The following is a 22,095-nucleotide window of genomic DNA, read 5'->3' on the forward strand; positions in this document are numbered from 1 at the left end:
ATGCTGGGATTAAAGGTATGTGCCACCATACCCATTCAAGGGATTTTCTTGATTGGATCACATGGGGTGAGAAAAACTCATCCTAAATCTGGGCCACACTTTTAGTAGCAGATCACAGAGAAGGACAGGGAAAAATGAAGCTTTTGCTTTAAGCCCACTTATCCTCCCTCTTACTGGCAAATCCATCTATCCTGTGCTCAGGCATTCACTCCTTTGGGATTCCAGCACAAACTGATGACCAGCAACTCCCTAGGAATCCTCTGGGACTCTGTCAACTACTGAGACATTCAGTCTTCTGGGCTGAACAATCACCGATTCTTGGCATTTCCACTGAGAGACGGCCATTATTGGACCACCTGGAAACAGCCTGTAAAGTACTTTAATCTCTTGCTGTGTCTCCCCACACCCCTCATACACACTCATTTGATCAGCTCTTTCTTCAGAGAACCATGACTACTGCAATAGATGATTTCAAGAACCTACTTTCTTCAAATAGCAGGTCATCTGGACAAAAATTGAACAGAGAAACAATAGAATAACATCATGCACCAAATGAACTTAATAGATACCTACAGAATATTCCACACAATCACCAAAGAATATACATCCTACTCAACAGCTCATGAAGCGTCTCTAAAATAGACCACATCTTAAGACACAAGACACAGCTGAACAAATTAAGAAAAACTGAAATAAGTCCATGTATCCTGAGAATAATGCAGTAAAACTTAAAGATTAATGGCAAAAATATTTCTAGTAAGTCGATAAACTCATGGAGATTAAACAACTCACTACCACACAAGGAAGGGGTCAAAGAAGAAGTTAAGAAAGAAAACACTTTTGGATTAAGCAGAAATGAAAATGGAATACAACAAACTTAGACACACTGAAAACAGCTCTAAGAGGGAGACACACACACACACAACTTTTGAAACTACAAAATGCTTTACACAAACATTTAGAAAATAAAAAAACAGTACCTTAGTAGCATTTTTCCTATGAAGCACAGATAAACAAAACAGAAAAAGCAAATATATGTGTACATATATATGCCTACATTAAAAAATTAAAAAGAGCACAAATAAATGACTTAATACAACTCAAAAATTTGGAAAAACAAGAACCAAATTCAGTAGACAACAAGGAATGATCATCAGGGCAGAAATTAATGAAATAGAAACACAGAAAATAATATAGAGGATGGTGACAGTTAGAGCTGGTTTCCGAGAAGATGAACAGACTCTGGGAACCTGCAGGCCACTCCAGCCAGGGAAGCTGTGAGGCTGAATGCAGATCTTCACCTCTCCCTGCCATTCTCCAAAATCCAATCCCCCAGCCTCATCCCCAGCTCTACAGCAGATTACCTGCTGCAGCCTCCCCTTCATTTCTGCCCCTTTTCTCCAGTGGATCCCACAGATCCTTCCCCCAAATTTTTTTCCCCACTTATTGGATTTGAGGTCTGTTCCATGGGAGGAAATTCATGTCTCATATGATCACGTTGTCAAACTGCCTTTTAAATATTAATATTTATTCTTTTATATTTGGGCTGCTCTCAACACTAGTCCAAGAAGCCTCTTTTTACAGTGGGCAATGGTTAAAGCACAGACTCATAACTGGTCATAAATAGTTATAACTCATAACTGATTAGACTGATTTTGAGTGTTCAGCCCCAGATGGGACAGGTGTATCAATACCCACCCCATCCCAGGGTTCAGAGAACATCACAGAAGATGGGGCAGAAGGAATGAAGAGTTGGATGTGGAGGAGGGCTGGGGAGGAGGGATGGGGAGGAGGGCTGGGGAGGAGGGATGGAGAAGAGGGCTGTGAAATGGCGTCTTGGGATATGACATGGATTACACTCATGAACAGAAGCTGTGGTTACCCATGTAGGACTTGTACAAGATCAAACCAGTCAGAATTCCATCAAGGATGGAGGAGGGCTCACAAGGCCCCTTCCGTAGCTCAGGAACCACTGGCAATTGATGGCAGCTGAGGGATGGACAGTCATTTTTCTTTGGGATTATGTGCTACAGTGGATGGCTTGATTGATACCATGCACATATGAGCCACACTACTTGGACACAATGAGAGTAAAGAGAAAGAGACATAAAGATGCTGTGAAGGTTCAGGGGTCGGGGGAACTGGAGGTGGGAAATGGGGAAGAGATGTGATCACAATTCATTATACTGTATACTCAAAGAATATTTAGAAAGTGGACGAATGTAGCTGGGCATAGTGATGAAAGTCTGGGATTTGAGTTTGAGAGGCTGAGAATAGAAGATCAAAAGTTCCAGATTAGCCTGGGCTGCCAACAAGAGACTGTTTCAATAAAAAAATAAATAAGTAAATAAAAAGACAACAAAAAGTGGTCAAATATTTTTTTTTCCTGAAAATGTATTTGCAAAGGTAAAGTGTGGGAGTGTTTGGTTTTCTTGAGATGGAGTCTGATGAGCCCACTTTGGCCTTGACCTTGAAGGGATCCTGCTGACACCTCTAAGGTGCTAGGATTATGGTATGAGTGCCATGTTCATGTAATAAGAAAAGTTTAGATAGGGTAAATGGAACCAAATATTTAATACTGAATGCAAATATTTTCTATGAGGACTGCTATAAAATATTGTGGGACAAGGGCATTGGGTTGGGTTCATGTAAGCAGTATTTTCATGGTATAACTTCGACTCATTCCTAGTAATGAGTAGCAGTTTTGAACCTACAAAATGCTTTAAACAAATGTTTAAAAAATAAAAAGTCAGTATCTTAGTAACATTTTTCCTATGAAGCACAGATAAATAAAACAGAAAAAACAAAAATGTATAAGAATGGGGATTGTCAAACTGTGTTTAGGCCAGATCCAGCTTGCTGGCTGTTTCTCGTAACTTGTGAGCTAAGAACAAATATAGAAAAGGAGACTACTTAGTGATGTGTCAACATTACATGGAGTTGGTGCTAACATTTATGTGCACAGAGCTTTCATGAGACTGGGCCTTGATGCTTCCGTTTACACATACGCACTGAGCACACGAGCACAGGCAAAGAGGAGGCAGAAGGCGTACACCTGCACACTGGGAGCATTACACCAACATTAACAAACTGCAGTGTCTTACAGTACTTCCTTCACCCTGAATAGGTTGGTCCATGGCAATCAGAGCTTCTAAATCTTCTCCAGTTTTATTTTAGTTCTAATAAAGAAATGATTGCTTTGTTCCTCAATTAGTCAAATTTTTCATTTTCATTTCTAACAGGTAAATTCTTCAGACTAACAAGAAAATATTTGAAATAGCTGTCTTTCTCTTGAACTAAATCTCACAGCTGTCACCTTGGAGTAAAAGGGAAGACTAACATATCATTTTGTGCCGGACCACATAATTAATGGACCAGTGCACACATTGATGGGTTTAGATGGAAAGTGATTGAAATCTGAACCACTAGCTTTCCCTTTCTTGTTACTTCAAACCTAGTCTGAGCTTCAAACATCAACTTACAGGTGTCTGTCTTTTCTTATTTGTCAGATGAAGACTTTTCTCAAGACAGTTTTGTGGTTTGGTCCACCTCGAAAATAACCCCCCAGAACCTCATGATTAAACCTACAAAATAGGTGAGACTACTCTGTGTTCCTTAAGGTGCCTCAGTGAACATTTCCTTCTAAAATTAAAAATCAGAAGTGGTACTACGAACAAGTGCAAGTACCAAGTGTCCATGCAGAATGCTCTACTGAAAGTGAGGCCTGAGCAATTCATTCACGTATAGTAGGACTAAAACCTTTAATATCTAAACTACTACTTTATTGAAATCTAGAAAATACTCTGTTGCAAGTATGGCTTTTGTTCATGGAAAGAGGAGCGGGTGATGGAGTATTTTGATTGACTATATTGTATCTGTGCAGTTTGAATTTTTACAATCTTATATATATTTTTTAAATGAAGGAAGTTGTAATATATGCTAATGGGCCTTAAAAAAGAAAAAGATCAAACTAAGGAAGAAGTTGTATAGTTTCTGTCCAAGTGTGACATGAATATATTTGTTTCTACATTTATGAAAATAACTGGTTATTTCTCATTGCCTGCTTTAAAATACAAATTGTTCAGTAATTCTTTATAAAATAACAAAGGTCTCCTTTGATTTTTTTGGTATTAATATAATTTTAATTAAGTATATGTTTTAAAATAATGATTTAAAATCTGCCACAAAAGTTAGTAAATTATCTTCTTTATCTTCATCTGAAATAGCTGTTGAATATCTGATCTAAATTATATTGGAGGCTGAGTTACCTATTGTGGTGCTCAACTCTGCAATATACATATGCACACAGGTCCATATACATGCAAGTCTCATATGCACACAGGTCCATACACACGAAAGTCTCACAGACCCCTCTTTGCATTGCTCTGTACTATAAGGGCTTGTTGCATTTTTTTTTCCAGATGGGTGCTTTTATGAGTCAAAACATTAAGAACATTTTCTGAATTTACCTCTAGGCATTAAGGCAAAAGAAGTATGGGTATTATAACCTGACTTGTTTTAAACATCACTATGCTACTCTGAATGACAGCTTATAATTTACAAGTAGGGTGTGGCTAATAAAGTCACTGAAGCAGACACAAGCATAGGTTTTCCCCTTATACACACTCCTGGCCTGTCAATCACACTTCCCAAATGCTTTGTTGCACAGACATGCCAATAACTAAAACCACATTTTACCTGTTTTTGTGCCCAAAGGCTTTTAAAAGGCTATACAACCAAATCAGTGTTTGGAAATCCCAGATTAAAGCTCAAGTCTTCAAGCACAGGCTTTTATTTCATCTAAAATAGTAAAATGTCCTTGTATTTTTTCAAAGTAATTGATATGTTGTATCAAGAATGACAAAATTATAACTTAACAAAATTGTTAGGGTTTGGTTTTTAGACTGTGTGACATTTCCAACATTTTCTATACTTCTAAACAATGTGAATATGAATGACTTAAGCATTTCATGACTTAGTGATACTTACGCATATCATACACAAGGAAAACACAAAAACCTAGGCTATGCTGAGTACATTTCTTCAGCATGCAATTCCAAATAGTGAGTGTTCTTAGTCATTTTTTCTTGTAATCTACACATTCTCTGTATATGCTCTATGCTGTGTGGTTATTCTGTACAAAGCTTTAACTTTAAAGCATAGATTTGGGTGGTGGAAGCAGGCTTGCAGACACTAAAAAGTTTGTGTATTTTTAGCAAACCATTTTCTGGTTTTAGCAAAGTGATTTCCATTGTACTAGATTTCAAAGGGAGAAAATGAGACCATGGGCTATTGAGATTTCACTTCTGTACACATTTCGGATTGGTGTACAGGGTGAGAAAGCAAGCAGAGAAACAGGAACCGCAGAAGGGAGGGAATCTGACTAAACACACTACTCCAGGCTGGATATGAGTGACAGCTACATCTGTAACCTTGAGAGGCTAAAGGAAGTTTTTAGTTAAAATAAAAGTGTGTTGTAGTCTGGAAAACAGCGTTCAGCTTGGATCATGTTTTCTGATGGCTTCTGTCTCCTGGCTCTTCTTTGTAGTGTTTTGTAATAGTACTGAGGTCTTGACTATCTTTTCCTTAACTTGTAGGTATTGAAGGTATGTATGCTAGTGCTGAATGGTATATTCTGTGGCTTATTTTCTATATATAGTATGCACAGAAATAAACTTTTGTATATTGGTCTTGTGTGACACAGTAAAAAGAGAATGAGGCTGACAGACAAAAGCGCCATGGGGTGGAAATGAAGGCTGGCTCACAAAGGAGCAGCTAGGCACAGAGGGCAGCAAGTCTTATGGCACCAGGAGTCACAGTCCTCCAGCCAGACTTCCTTCTGTGTGGACTACCTGGGCCTTTGGTGCTAGAGTTCTAGAGCTATGGGAGGACTTCTCCCGGGACCTCTAGGGTGATTATGGGTAATCAGTGTTCTGGGCACTGGTAATCCTTTCCTGGAGCTGCAGGACCTAACTCAGACAAGATCAGGTGATGTCAGGGCTGTGGGCACCTAAGCAGCTGTTGTCCAAGGCTGTGGTATGGAGAAGACCTTCCCCAGGTCCCACAGGATGAGCAAGAGTATACTGTGTCTTCTAGTAACTCAACCACAGGTATAGAGAGGCAGGACACAGACAGGACCTTCCCCTTGTCCCAAGGGACACCTGGTGGTGGTGCCGGGTTTTCATTTTCATGCTAATAGCCACAGTCTCAAGGCAGTGGTCTAGGGATGAAATCTCTAGGTCCCAAGGGCAGAGTAAAGAGCAGTATCAGGGTTTGGAACCCGGACTACCTTTGTTCTTGGAGCTGCAAGACTTGGCTGGGATCTTTCTCATCTCCAACAGAGAGGCATATGTAATGCCAGAACTTTTTGAGCCAGAAATCCCTAGGCTGTGAGTTGGGGAATCATGCTTACTACAGAGCAGACATAGATGAGGTGCAGGCTCAGGCCTCTGGAGGCTAGTGGTCCTAGAGCTGTAGAAAACCTAGGGGCTGTCCTCTGCTCTGTTTTGTTGGCAGGCCCAAGACTTCTGGTGGCATCCGAGGGCCAGATTCTGGGCCACAAAGGCAGGATGGTACCTGTCAGTGTTGGTGATGCAGCTGCAGCCCGCATGTGTTTTTTCATCAGAACAGAGTGGCTGTATTTAAAGTGAGCACAGTGGAATTCGGCCTTTAGGCATGCCAGTCAACTGCTAAGTGGGATTACTTGTACATCCCCCACCCCGTCCTTCTCCTCTGTGTAGACTCACCAACCCCATCCAGAGAGCCTGGGTTAGCAAACTGCTTTCCTCTTTTCTCTGGATTGCCTTTCCAACCTCTGTAGCTTTTAGACTTCCTGTTACTTAGGCAGGCAGATTTGTCTGTGGTCACTCCTGGAAATGGCTTTTTACTTCTTAGTCCTTAGACGCCAGCTCTTTTCTGTGGCAGTCATTCACAGGGCACCTCTATTTGGACATTTTCGCCTCTATCTTTCAGTGATTTAAAAAATACTATGCAAGTTGAATTTACTTTATCCAAAATACCTGGAATGCAGATGTGTTTCGGATTTGGGGATGCTTTTGGATTTTGGAATAGTCACATATATATGAGATATCTGGAAGATAAGACTGGAACCTAAACAAAATTTCACTTTCATATTCTATATATACCTTACACATACAGATATGAAAGCAAGTTTTTTTTTGTTTTGTTTTTTTCACAGATCTCCCTATGGCTGTCTTGGAACTTACTATATAAACAAGGCTGTCCTTAAACTCACAAGAGAACCACCTGCCTCTGTCTCCCCAGTGCTAGGATTAAAGGAGTGCACTACCACACCCTGCTTATTATTACTTTTTAAGATAATAGTAACAACTCACTATGTTTCGTAGGCTGACCTGGAATTCACGACCATCTCAGCTTCTCTTGTAAGTGGTATTATTGGATGGAACAACCAATTTAGCTCAGACACTATTCTTAGTGCACTAGCCACACAAGGTTGGATGTGGCATTCCCTACTAGTGGAATCATGATAACATTTTAGAGCATTTCAAATTCCTGGGTTGGGGATGTATAACCTGTTGAAAACAAGGTCAGTGACTTTTTGTAGAGATAAAATTCACATAACATAAAATTGTTTCAAGCCATTAAGAAGTGAACAATTCACTAATTTGTTCTATATGAGTCAGTGACATTTTGTATAAGTTCTAATTACCCTTAGATGACATTGCACGTGATTGTGGATTCTGAAGCTCTTTACTTCCTCTGAAGAGTAGGCTATTGAGTCCAGTGCAAGGGAGCAGCAGGGTGGGCAATGTGGTGGTTTTTATTTGACTGCCAACTTGAAGGGCTCTAGAGTTGCTTGGAAGACAATTTCTGGGCGAGTCTGTGAGGATTTTCTAGAGGAGGTGAATGAGGCAGGAAGACCTACCTTAACTGCTAGACTAAAAAAAAAGGAGAAAACAAGCTGAACTCTCAGAACTCTCTTCCTTCCTGCACATGTCGTATGACCAGCTGCTCCAGGTTCCTACCACTACTGGGGACGACACCCTCAAACCGTGAGCCAAAATAAATTCTCCCCCAAGGTGCTTTGCTCAGGGCACCTTATCACAGCAGAGGGAAAAGAACTGAGACAGTAGCAAGATTACTGGCTGGTGCTGTTGACATTTAACAGGCTGTAAGTGACATCTAGAATGAAACAAGGTGAACATAGCATGCAGCAGTGACGCATTTCCTCTAGTGGACTGACTGCTTACACATAGTTTATAAAAAAAGGAAAACAAGAAAGAAGTCCAAGTAGCCAAGAAAAGACGCCATAAGCTGACTGCAGCAGAACAGGCACATGGTAATTACGACACCAAGTCCACTCTTCTGTGAGAATGGAAGGGACATGAAAATGTCATGACTCAATGCAGTAAACTCTGACAACAAAATCACATAACTGTTCCCTCAAACTCATCTACAGTGAAGCAACCCCAACAAGAGCTCAAGTGGGGTGTGTGCGTTTGTGTGTCTGTGTTTTCGTAAGGGGAAGACCGGACAATGGAGAAGAGTCTTCCTATTTGCACTCCTAATGTTATGCAGCATTACAATGCACTAGTTTTGAAAATTACCCATTGAATTACTCAGGATAAGTCACCTTATGTTTTTTTTTTTTTTTTTAAAGATTTGTTTATTATGTATACAGCATTTATGGCTGCAGGCCAGAAGAGGGCACCAGATCTCATTACAGATGGTTGGGAGCCACCATGTGGTTGCTGGGAATTGAACTCAGGACCTCTGGAAGAACAGACAGTGCTCTTAACCACTGAGCCATCTCTCCAGCCCCATTTTTTTTTTTTAACAGTCACACAAATCATTTCAAGGGATGCCACATAAGTTTATCTCTCTCTTGGGATGTATCCAGCTTAAGCTAACTGAAGAGTGCAGAAGTTGCCCTTTTACCATTAGCCAAGGAAGACAACAAGGCTCTGTGATCTTAAGCATTTCCTCTGCCCTGTCTGAACAAAGGGAAAAGACCATGGCAAGCTTTGCTTCTGATGTCCCAATGTGGCTGCAACGTTATTTACTATAGACTCTTACATGTCCAGAAAACACAGAACAATTAGATATTTGTGAAGTCCAGTACTGACTTTAATACCCACTTAACAAAGTTTATCTCAAGTGAAAATATAAATAAAATCATGAACACCGCAGTCAATGGATCTGGGAGGATGCTAGAGTCAAGTTCCTGTAGCAGAGCAATGTGTGGGTGTCTAGTGTGAATGTCCTTCAGGCTCCTGACTGCTGATTAGTAGACGGGAGGATAAAGATTCATGCTCAATTCTGCCCATCTGTAAATTCATTTTAATCTGAACATTAAAACAGTTTTAATGCATACTCTGTAATTCTTAGTTTCATATTTACTGTTTCAGTTATCCTATATTAATTATACAAGATGATGGGTTTCATTATGACTTTTATCTTTGAACTTGAGTTGTGTATGTGTAGGACATATGGAAGTTCTTTTCTTCCATCACGGCTTCCAGCGATTGAACCGAGTTTGTCAGTGTTCACCCACTGAGTCCTCACACCAGTCCTGCAGGACGATGTTTTCACACATATATACTTTGTACTCTGCTCATATCCACTGCCTCCATTACTTTCTCCTGTCTGTTCTTTCCCCTCCTGCTAGACCCTTCCTCCCCATTAACTGTTCACCCATTTTCATGTTACTCATGTTTATTTTTTTAAACTATAGTCTACACGAGCAAAAAGCAGTTTTGTTTTTTCTGCGCTCAGCTTATTTCACTGAATGATGGTCCATCTATTATGCTGTAAATGATAGAATGTTCTACTTCTTTGTGGCTGAATAAGATTCCATCATATACACGTTGCCACATTTTCTTGACCGACTCATCTGCTGATGGTCATCTAGGTCCATTCTTCAACTTGACTATTGTAACCAGTGGCACTGCAAACGTGTGTGAGCAGGCCCCTCTATTGCATGGTGATTCCAACTCCTCCTGTATATCCAGGGGTGGTATATATAACTAGATCAATGTGGTAGTTTAGTTTAGTTTTTGTTGTTGTTGTTGTTTTTTAAGAACCTCCATACTGCTTTCCATACCAGCTGAACCAATTTACATTGCCATCAAGATTGTGCAGGGGTTCTGTCCCCCCAGAATCCTCATTAGCATCTGTCACTGGTTATTTTTTAATAGTCACCTCTCTAAGGGGATGTTGTGGGGATTCCTTCAGTTCAGCCAATGGCTTTGGGAGTAGAAAGCCCTAGGGCGTGGTCTTGCCTGCATAGTGACTGCTTAAGAGCAGAGGGAGAGAGGTCATGCGCTCTCTTGGGTGGACAGAGCAGGATGGTTGGTTTTGACATGGATTTGACATTTCCCTGCTGACTAAAGACATGGTTTGGTTTTGTTTTCCAGGTATCTACTTTCTATCTGTTTTTTTCTGCTGAGAACTGTCTGTTGATTTGCCCATTTGTTGACTGGATAATTCAGAACTAGGAGTGTTTAGGTTTTTTAGTTAGAGATTCTAGATATTGATTCTCAGATAGATGTATAGATAGAAGATATTTTCAACCATTTTATAGGCTGTCTCTTCACTTGTTTCCTTTGTTGTCCAGCCTTTTTATTTCATACTACCCCATTGTTCCTGCATGCAACCTTTTCATTATGCTCATACCCAATGTCTTTCTTTACAATTGACTCTCCTGGCCTCCTCCTTACCCACACAAGGTGGCAGGGTGTTCTCAGGCATATGATGTATCCAGCATAGCTCAGCCTCAAACAGTAGGTTGCCCCCTCAAGCAAGATGGAGCCTGGCTATAGCATAGTAAGACACCAGAAGTGACAAGATGCATGTGGCTTTTGTTTTGTTTTTGTCATTTGTTTCTCTAATGCTGGTCTACTACAAAGCGTGTCATCACTATCGAGGCTTGTGAAAACCATGGGCTTCTCTTAAGGCTAGGAGTACTTGTCCCCTGGATGAGGCTTAGGCCAGCCAGTCTAGTCACATTAGTGAGCTCTAGGTTCGGTAAAGAGGTCTTGTCTCAAACAGTAAGGTTGAGAGCCACAGGGGAAAATCCCCATATTTGTGTACATGCACACACACACACACACACACACACACACACACACACACACACACACACACACGGGGAGGGGCAGGGGAGAAAAAGTAGTTTTAGTAGTGGAAGGAAACATACAACATAATTTTGTCACTTAAACTGGTGGGCACAAAGAAATACGTGGTGTAGCCGGCTGTGGGCGGTGTAGCCGGCCATGAGCGATGCAGTCGGCCGTGGGCAGTGTAACTGGCCTTTGGTGCAGCCATGGCGGCGCACTACAGAAACCTCACGGGTGGGCTGTCTGGGAGTCTAGGGACAACGTGGTCTACACAGGGAGTTCCAGGCTGGTTGGTGAGATGCCATCATAACAGCATGAACCCTTTTAAAGATATTATGGTCAAGATTTCTTGACATTCCTGACATGAGTCTTGGTGTCATGTTCTATCCATCACATCAAGGCATCTCACTTTGCATAAACAGAAGAAAGGTTATAAAAACTTAGCATGCATATCACCCCCTGTGAGAACATTTGCCAACTATTTCTTCTGCTTAATGAATCCATTTCAAATATCTAGATTGTCATCTTGAAAAAACTGTAAATTTCACAAAATAATAAAACATCATTGCAGTCATAAGCTTATGAATAAGTCTAATTCTGAAAAAGATGGGAGTTTTTGACAGAAACAGTATTTTTCTTTCACATTTTATCTTGTCTTCTGCCTTTGAATATGAGTGCTTGAGCACAAACCTGTCTTACTTCTTCCTTAGAAGCAGCTCACAGAGAACATGGCAACTAGCTGCTACAAATAATAAAGAATAAAACATGAAATTAAAATTAGTAGAAAACTTACCTAGTATTTGAGGCATGCACTCATTAAGCAAAATCACCATGAAAATCTAAATAATCTAGACTAGCTCTAAATACTTCCACTGGTGATTATGGAGGCAACTGTAGTGAGAAAGTCATGGTAGTTAGGCAATGTAGGACAAAGAATTTCTCTGAAGAAAAGTAACACACACACACACACACACACACACACACACGCCTCCACTAAAGTAGACTACTTGACTAAGTGGCATTTAATCTTCTATTGTATTACAAATATAGCTGTAGGTCAAAATACCCACTAAATTAACAAGCCAATCCCCTTTAATTTCAGGAATTGCTTCCCATTCATGAGGGAGGAGATGTTCAAGACTATGTCCTCTTAGTGTAATTTGTCTGCATCCCACACAATGGTTTTGAAGAAACTGAGATGGGGGCCCCCTCAGAGCCACCTTCCTGCAGTGTGCTGCCCACTTGTCTGAGGTGCCCAGATTTAGGACTGTTTAGCAAATGTGGAAAACAAAGAGGACAAAGAACGTTTCTTACTCGTGTATGTGTGTGTGCCAAAATTCTTAAATCAGAGTAGTCAATTGGTATCAGTTGGTGCTATGGCAGCAGGACATACAGCAACATCAGTGAACTTCTAACCAATGGCAGAGTGCTCAGTGACTCTGAGTATGCAGCAAGCAATTAAATGCCCACTGTCTTCAACTCTGTTCTGGAAAACTGTGAGTCTGTGTCCTCATTTTAAAAGTGGAAAACTAATACTTAACTCCAGTGGTTACTGTACATGATAAACATGTCTTTGACTGTGTCTAGTGAATAACATGTGCTAACATTTAGCAATTATTTTCCAAGAAAACTGATTCCTTTATAGCAGCAGATCTCGACCGGTGGGTCACAACTGTAAGGTAAAAAGGCCCAAGGGAAAAACACCCTGCCCCTGACTTGACCCCAAGACAAGCTTGAAATCCCACCAATCCCTAAGCTTGCCCCAGAGTCAGGCTGCAGAATCCCAACAATCCCTAAGATCCCTGAGCATGAAACCCTACCAATCCCTGAGCTTGCCCCAGAATTCAGCCACAAAACCCCACCAATCCCAAGCCACCCTGGAAAGTGCCCCCCAAGAAACCCGATGTAAACTATGTATTCTGTTCAGTTTACTGCTGCTTCTCACCCTAGAGGCAGCCGCCCTCCTTGATTTTTCCTTCCCAATAAATCTCTTGAGTTAGGTTTGTTGTGCGGTGTGACACTTTTGACAGAAAGCAGCCCAGCTGTAACCACTTTCACCTGAGCCAGAGCCCAGCAGAGCTGTATCACTTCTGCCGGGGAAGCTTTCCCCTGGTGGAGCAGAGTTGTTACACAGAGTTGTTACACAAGGTTGTTACACTCTGAGGGGACCTGAGCAGAGCTGGGACACTTTGCTGGAGCACAGCAAAGCAGAGCTGTAAGCTGTGACACTTACAGAGCCTTTGTGGTATTCCTTGGCTCCTGACTGCCAAGATACCTTTCCATCCCAGCCACATCACTTACAGTGACCCCTTTGGGGTCACTTATCAGATATTCTGCAAATCAGATATTTACATTACGATTCATAACAGTGGCAAAATTACAGTTGTGAAGTAGCAACTTAATAATTTTATGGTTGGGGGGGGTCACCACAATGTGAGGAACAACTGTATTAAAGGTCACAGCATTAGGGAGGTCGAGAACCACTGCTTTATACTTTTATCCTGATACTATTCCAGCTTTGGACTCAACATAGCATAGACAATATCTCCTTAGTAAAATATTATCATTCTTTGCTTAGTAACTGCTTATTTAATGATAGGCAAGTTTAAATACAATAATTTAATATTTCAGAATTCAAAACTATGTTAAAGAGTTGAGTATGTAGCTGAGTGGTAGAGCACTTGGCTAATATACATGAGACCCTACATTTAATCCCAGTCCTGCAAAAAAAAAAAAGAATAAAATTATATTTAAATAATAACAATTTTTCTTGAAATATTTAAATAATAGCTATTTATCTTAGAAATGAATATTTAATCTAGAGGAAAAGCAATGCCTAAGAACTGGTCTTCTTTGAAACACCACATTCTGTGGTTGACATATCACACACACACACACACACACACACACACACACACACACACACACGGCAGGGAGGGGGCGATGACAAAGGTTTGAAACCATTATATTTTAGGAGTTTCACCGACAGTTCTCCATCCCTCAGTGGTAATCTAGCTTTGTAAAGAGCTCTGAAGCCAAGCAAAGCAGTTAGTAGTTCTTGATGAGTTTATCATAGGGAAAGGCTTAGAACTATCTCTTCCTACAAAAATTCCCAGAACAAACTTGACATGTCATAATAAAGGAAGATGTGGAACACAGTTCACTTCCTACTGCCTGTGTGTCAAGATGTAGGACTCTCAGCTCCCTCTCCAGCACATGCCTGCCTGCATGCTGCCATGATGACAACGGACTAAACTTCTGAACTGTAAGCAGCCCCAATTAAATGCTTTCTTTCTAAGAGTTGTGGTCATGGTGTCTCTTCACAGCAACCGGAACCCTAACTAAGACAGAAGAGAAAGGTGAAGTAGAGTCAAAAGCAGGCTGGCATGAATATACTTCCTAGGTGAAACAGGCGACATCATATAGCCTGTCAAGCACAGTGTAAAGTTGGACAGTCAGCCACAACTGAAATTACTTATGGAATTAAAATTTTCTTTTAAAATTCAATTTTAGAACAGGACACGATTTAAATATTTACAATTTTCCTACAGGTGTACACCCACCTCTCCACCCTTCTGTTACCCCCCTCTCCTGCTGTCCCCTTTGCTCCCCACAATCGCACTTCCACTTTCTTGTCAAATAGACTTGCATGATTTTATTGTTTATACAAAATCTAGGAACCACAAAGGAGAGAACACAAACAATATTTGTGTTCATGAGACTGGCTTAATTGGCTTAATTTGAAAAACCTACAGTTGCATCCAATTTCCTGCAGATGATATTACTTCATTCTCCCGGGCTGACAATTCCATTGCATTGGCACCACATTTCTTTATTCATTTATCTGGTGTTGGACACTAGGTTGATTCCATAGCTTAGCTATTATGAACTGTGCTGCAGTAAACACTGTTGTGCAAACATCTCTGTGGTGTGCTCACTCAGAGTCCTTTGGGGAAAGACCCAGGAGTGATATAGCTGGGTCGTATAGTAGTTCTAATTTTAGTTTTATTGAGAGAGTTCCGTAATGCCTGGCCTAGGCTTCTGCATTCCTGTCACCAGCGTGTGGGTTTCCCTTTTGTCTGTATCCTCGCCAGCATTTGCTATTTCTTTTCACAGTAACTGTCATTCTTACTGGAATAAGATGGAATCTCAATTTTGATCAGTGTTTCCCTGATGGCTAGAGTAAGGCTGAATACTTTTTCCTGTGCTTATTGGTCAGTTGCATTCATTTTTGAGAACTATCTGTTCACTTGATAAATTTGTTTATTTATTTGATTTCTTGATGTTTTAAGAACAAGATACATTATGAACCAACTTTTGCTTTTATCCTTGTGGCACCTACTGGATATTATTTCTATACACCTTTACCATGACTCTAGGAAAACCAAACAGGCATCTTAGGAAGAAGAGAACTTGCTAAAACTCAGGCCTTGAATGATTTTTTCAGTGGTGTGGGACTGTAGTGATAACATGTTGGTAAACAAAAAGCAAGATGAGGATGCAGCCTCGTGGTGGTGAAGTGAGTTTTAGGACCCAGTGGTGGGGCCAGCCAGTCCTGGAGCACAACTCAGGGTTGTGAAGACAGAGCAAGGCACTTTCTCTTTTAAGTCACTGTGATTTGTAATCTTTTGTTCAATGGCATCCTGGGAATATTCCAGAGAGAATACTTCATCTAATACCTAAGAGGAATATTCCTAGAATCAAACAAGAGACCATAACACACAGGTAACAGAGTGCTAGAGAGTTCCCCAGGAACTCACAAAGATAACTCCACTATAGACTACTGGCAATGGTCAAGAGGGTGCCTGAGCTAACCTACTCTGGTGATCGGATGGCTGAATACACCAACTGTCATCATAGAACCCTCATCTAGTGACTGATGGAAGCAGATGCAGAGATCCATGGCCAAGTCCCAGGTGGAGCTTCAGGGGTCCAATTAAGGAGAGAGAGAGGAGGGATTATAAGAGCAAGAGTTATCGAGACCATGATTGGAAAATGTACAGAGACAACTTGCCAAACTAGTGGAAATGCATGAACTGTGAACCAATAGCTGAGGAGCCCCCATGGAACTGGACTAGGCCCTCTGGATAAGTGAGGCAGTTGTTTAGCTTGAACTGTTTAGAGGCCCCCAGGCAGTAAGACCAGGACCTGTCTTTAGTGCATGAGCTGGCTTTTTGGAACCTAGTGCCTATGGTGAGATACTTTGCTCAGCCTTGGTGCAAGGGGAGGGGCTTGGACCTGCCTCAAATGAATGTACCAGGCTGGGCTGACTCCCCAGGGGAGATCTTGCCTTGGAGGAGGTGGGAATGGAGGGTGGGTTGGGGGGAAGGCTGGCGGTGGAAGGAAGGAGGACAGGGGAATCCATGGTTGATATGTAAAACGAATAGAAAATCTCTTAATAAAAAGAAAAAAGTGAAAAAAAGAATCAAAGTGTAAAAATAATAAAAAATAATTAGTAACACCTGTGTTTTATAGGCATTGTAGCTTATCACTCAAGATTTTTTTCTTACTACCAGCACATGCCATGTTTTAATTTGAAAGGCACTATTAATCGCTAACCATTACTAAACTTATTCTCTGCCAGTCGCTGTTCAAAGCATGAATTAACCAAACCACTCCCATGCTAATCTATAACCTATAACTACATAATTATGCATGTGTAACTACAGCTATATAACCTATAACTATAATCCAGTACTTATTAAGAACGTGTTGAACACAGGAAAGCTAGGCACAGAGAAGATCAGCTCCTTCCTCATGGTCTTGTTTGGCAGCTGATCAGCTGCCAAAGTCCAAATTCAGTGCTCTCACCGTGCTGTGTTCTGAAACCCAAAGCAGCCATTCTTACAAATCTTCCCAGGTTTACTCTGTGTATAACACAACCTGCTACATTAATTACTCAGACAACAGATGATTACAGATTGAGAATACCCGAAATAATCAAGTAGCATAAAAATGAACAGATCCTCCACTTAGGTCAACAAAATTTGCACGGTCTCAATTTACATTATGACTTTACTATAATACAGCGAATGAGTTTTGGCTTACAGGATTTGTGTTTTCCAATGTAATTTTAAATACAGAATATCATCCTTTTTATTTTATATTTATTTTAGCTCTTCTTGTCATACTAATAAGTAACATAAATTTATCATATAGTACCAAGAAGCAAGAAGAAACAGAAGAGACAAAATATTCCATACCTTACTGCCACCATCTAATTCTTATTAAGGTTAATTTTATGTTTTATGGGCATTAACCACATGGCTGTGTTATATCATGTTGAAAATGCCTCTCTTTCTCCCCTACTTAAACCCGACAACGTCAGAGTCTCTGACTGACTGGTTTGGCCCAGTTCTGTGGCTTTGTCCCCTGTAGAATTACACCTTGAGGACTAGAATCGATGGTGGTGGGATTTAAGAGCAACTGAGAAGTGGTGACTTTGGATGCAAACACCACAAAGCCAAAAGCCTTATATGACTCATTGGGGAAGAAACTCACTAGAGTACTTTCAAGTACTTCTAAAGTGGGAATCTTCTAAATCTGTGTTTAGGAATTACTCAGACGTTATACAGAAACCAAGTCTACTACAGTCCTGGGGGTCTTTTCTGTAGACCACAATAGAAAAACTAAGAGGAATAAAAATTTTGATATGCATTTGTCAATACTGGCACACTCAGCCGCATTAGACAAGCTGGGTTTAAAAACAGAAAGTACATGCAGATGTATTTTCATTTTGTTATACTATATACAAAACCTTTTATTTTGTTACATTATAAAGTTTAAATGAACTTTAAGAGTCAATGTTGGCTTTTGATCTGTCTTTAGAATACTACATTAAACAGCGACATTAGCAGCTATGACAAAAAAGCACACACATGAACCCTGAAATACCCTGATGAGGGAGAGAATTATTTTAATATGCGACACATCTGTGTCATCAGTAAATGGTTATGTAAGCTTCTGTGTTGGCTCACAACAGCACTGATGGTGACAACACACTCGTCTCTTTCTCCTCAGATCTCATGAAAAGAGCAATGTGGAGCTGTAAGATGGCGCAGAGGGTACAGGCGTTGGGTGCCAAACCTGACAGTCTGAGTTCAAGCCCCGGGATCCACATAGTGGAAGGAGAGAATCAACTCCCACAAACTGTCTTCTGTCCTCTACACATGTGTTTTGGTATACACACACACACACACACACACACACACACACACACACACACACACACACAATAATAATAATAATAATAATAATAAATTAAAAAGAGCAATGTGTTTTTACATTCTTCTAAACAGTGACCTTGGCTGTTACGACTTATCAATTTCTTTTAAAATTGCAGCTTGTTTAAGAATATTCTACTATTTCTCAAGACTTAGTAATTCTTGCTTTTAAATACACTGTGTTCTACAAAGAGTAACTCAAATAAATCAATTATACCCTATAAACAACAGAAATGACATTAAGAATCCCCTAGAACCAAAGCACATTTAAAAAGCATTTGGTTTTATTTTATATGTGTTGTGTTTTGCCTGTATATATGTCTGTGTGAGGCCATCAGATCCCCTGGAACTGGATTACAGACAGTTGTGAGCTGCCATGTGGGTGCTGGGAATTGAACTCGGGTCCTCTGGAAGAGCAGTCAGTGCTCCTAACACCTGAGCTCTCTCCAGCCCCCAACCACAGCACTTTACCAAGTGCATTAGCTCTTACCGACTCCAGAAGATACTGACATGACGTCAATGTCACACGCTCTTCTTCTCGCCACTTCAGCCAGTGCCAGTTCACCCACATCCAGGGCAAGGTAATGAATATCCTTTGGAAACAAAGAAGACAAAGACTGATTAGAAAGTAATCTTGATAAAGTTACAAAGTGGAGTCTCAAAGGAAGAAATGTTCAGAGAACAAAATAGATGTGGCCAATGAATATTCTTTTTCTGTTTTCCTGTGTCTGGCAGACACTCAGTCCCAAGTAAACACACAGAGCCTTATACTAATTACAGACTGTTTGGCCTATGGCTCATTAACTGCTATTACAACTCAACCCATTTCTATTAATCTATGCATCGCCATGTGATCAGTGGCTTTACTTGTGTTCCATTACATCTTGTTTCCTGGGCAGTGGCTCACAGCATCTGCCTCAACTCTGCCTTTCTTTTCCTTGTGTCTCTGATTGGATTCCCTGCCTGGCTCTATTCTGCCTTGCCATAGGCCAAAGCAGCTTCTTTTTTTGTTTGTTTTTTGTTTGTTTGTTTGTTTTCCTTTTTTGTTTTTTGAAACAGGGTTTCTCTGTGTAGCTTTGGTGCCTTTCTTGGAATTCACTCTGTAGCCCAGGCTGGCCTCCAACTCACAGAGATCCGCCTGGGTCTGCCTCCCAAGTGCTGGGATTAAAGGCGTGTGCCACCACTGCTCGGCCATAGCAGCTTCTTTATTAAACAATGGTCACAACACATATTCACAGCATACAGAAAGACCATCCCATAGCTAATTTTTCTTAGAGAACAGTGTAACTAATTATTTTAAGCCATAAGGCAAAAAACATGTTTCTAATAATCAACAATCAGTTTTATTAAAAATGAAAAACTTTGTCGTGCCTGTGTGTGTATATTTAAGGATTTAGTGTGAAGGAAGTGTCTCCCCCCTCCTCCTCCCCCGCCGTGGTCCAGGCTGGTCTCAAACTCTTAAGCTCAAATGATTCTTTTTCTTCTGCCTTTCAAATAGCTGGTCCTACCAGTTCATGTCATTGCACTAGCTCTAAGAAAGCCTGACTATATATTACACTAAGTTCTTCTTTTTTTTCCAAGACAGGGTTTCTCCGTAACTTTGCACCTTTCCTGGAACTCACTCTGTAGACCAGGCTGGCCTCGAACTCACAGAGATCTGCCTGCCTCTGCCTCCAGAGTGATGAGATTAAAGGCGTGCGCCACCACCGCCCAGCTACACTAAGTTGTATACAAGGAATATTACAGAAGAACTTTAATTTTATAAGCCTAGAAAATATGTGTTAATATTAATACTACCATTTTTAAACTCAGGTTATAAATAACATAGGTGAATTACAATTCCATTCTCAATTTTTTTTGAACCTAGTAGAGAGACAGATAATTACAGGCCAATTGTGAATTATAAAGAACTGTGACAGATTTTAATGGCAGTTATTTGTCCATGCTGGAGCTAAAGGGAAGAAGCTGATCTCTGCTCTGAATGTTGAGGATTTGTGAGAACTGTACTGGGAAAGCAGCAGCATGTGAATGACATCTGTGCATATGCGTGCAAAGCTTGAGTCACTCTGGGAAGGGATGGCAGGTCTGTCCAATGGGAGAAGTGCTGGGCACATGGGAAAGCGATGGAAATCACAGAGTAAGCACAGTAAACACAGTCACTGAAAAATCTTCTGCAGTGTGCAGAATGGTCACTGGAATAAAAATTCTACTGCAATAAAAATGGAAAAGAGAATATAAACTGGCAGTCTATAATGAACAAATATAAATGCCCTATAATTATGTAAAGATATTTCATATTATTCAAATAAATGTAAATCAAAAAACTAATTTCTGATTTTTTGAATTATATGAATTTATAAGAAATAAAATGTCATACTTTGATATATGCACAATATGCAATGAATCATCACATCAGGGAGTTAACACATTGGCTAAGTTTCTAAAAGTTAATAATTGATTGCAAAGCTTTGGCACACAGGCACATACACTCAGAACACAGTTCCTCAAGACTTTAGAGGTCAGGGGTCAGAAAGTATGTCTGATGTGCCAGACTAACCTGTGTTGGTACATTTCTCAACTTAAGAATAGCTTCCAAATTTCTAAACTGTTGAAAGATATGTGTTCAACCACTGTTCATGAACTTTGAAGGGCTATGGAATTAGCTTTAGCTGCAGACTTGAAAATGTTTTAAACTAAAATTACAAGGGAAAATTGATTCTGTGAAACATACTGTGATAAAATCATTCTGATGAGAACTAAAATTGTTTGAATTGCAAGTCATGTCAGGACTGCAATGTCAAAAGATGTGTTTTTCAAAGTGATATCTTCATTCCTATACAAATTCCCAGAAATATATTTTCATTTCAAACCACAGCAATGTTTTTCAGGCCTGTATGCATGTGTAGAGAAAATTTCCATATTCCAAAATCCATTTGGTGTGCAATTAAGGAGCTTCTACTGGAAATGATTTGCAATGTAATGACATGCTAAAGACATTCTAGCCTTTCAGTTAATAGAAATCTAAAAATGCCTTCCAACCTGTGAATGCACTCAATGAAAGCCATGTCTCAGGGATGCATACTGGCATTTGGTAGTACTGGTATATACAGGTGGAAAGGTATTTGTAAAGGTTTTCAAGATATGAAAGTCTCATCATAGATCAGCACCAACAAATCAACCTTTATGATAAATTTGGAGGTTAGGGAACACCACATCTCCCAGAAAGCTCCATTTTTTTCATATTTGTAAACCTGGACTACAAAAAATTGTAAGTCGGTGTACATAATTTATGATATTTTAAATTTCACCAATAAAAGATTGATGGAGGGTTTGGAGATAGCTAAGTGAGCAGAGCACTTGCTACACAGCTTGAAGAGAAGGGATACCCAGAAACCACAGAATGCTCCCTTCAAAAAGCATACTCATTATCAAAGATGACACCACCTTAGAGTAAAGAGATGGGGAAAAGTACTCCAGCAAGTGGAACTACGAAACAAGTAGGCATAACTAATTCTACCTAGAAGACAAACGCAAAACCAAACAAGACAGAAGTGATAAAGAAAGTCACTTCATATTATGTGAACAATCCATCAAGAAGACATTTCAACTCTAAACATGTATGTACCAAATAGAGGTAAAACCAACTTCATAAAACAAATGTAACCATATATAAGGTCACATATTAATGGCAAAACATCAACAGTGGATGACTTCAATATTCCCCTTTCACAGACAGGTCATCTAAATAAAAATTAGAGAAACAACTGAGTTTA

At 40.2% G+C, this 22,095-nt stretch overlaps 1 protein-coding gene across 5 annotated transcripts in view; it reads right to left on the reverse strand.

Moving 5' to 3' along the window:
* Wdpcp (WD repeat containing planar cell polarity effector) overlaps positions 1-22,095 on the reverse strand; it is a 303,350-nt gene that overhangs the window by 60,569 nt on the left and 220,686 nt on the right. For all 5 annotated transcript variants that reach the window (XM_052734725.1, XM_052734723.1, XM_052734724.1 and 2 more), the window contains one exon: positions 18,813-18,915. In XM_052734725.1, the coding sequence (XP_052590685.1) occupies positions 18,813-18,915 (103 nt within the window). The remainder of the gene's footprint in view (positions 1-18,812; positions 18,916-22,095) is intronic.

The sequence above is a fragment of the Peromyscus californicus genome, unplaced genomic scaffold (assembly GCF_007827085.1).
Source record: "Peromyscus californicus insignis strain IS unplaced genomic scaffold, ASM782708v3 Scaffold_13__1_contigs__length_99412109, whole genome shotgun sequence".
NCBI lineage: Eukaryota > Metazoa > Chordata > Mammalia > Rodentia > Cricetidae > Peromyscus > Peromyscus californicus.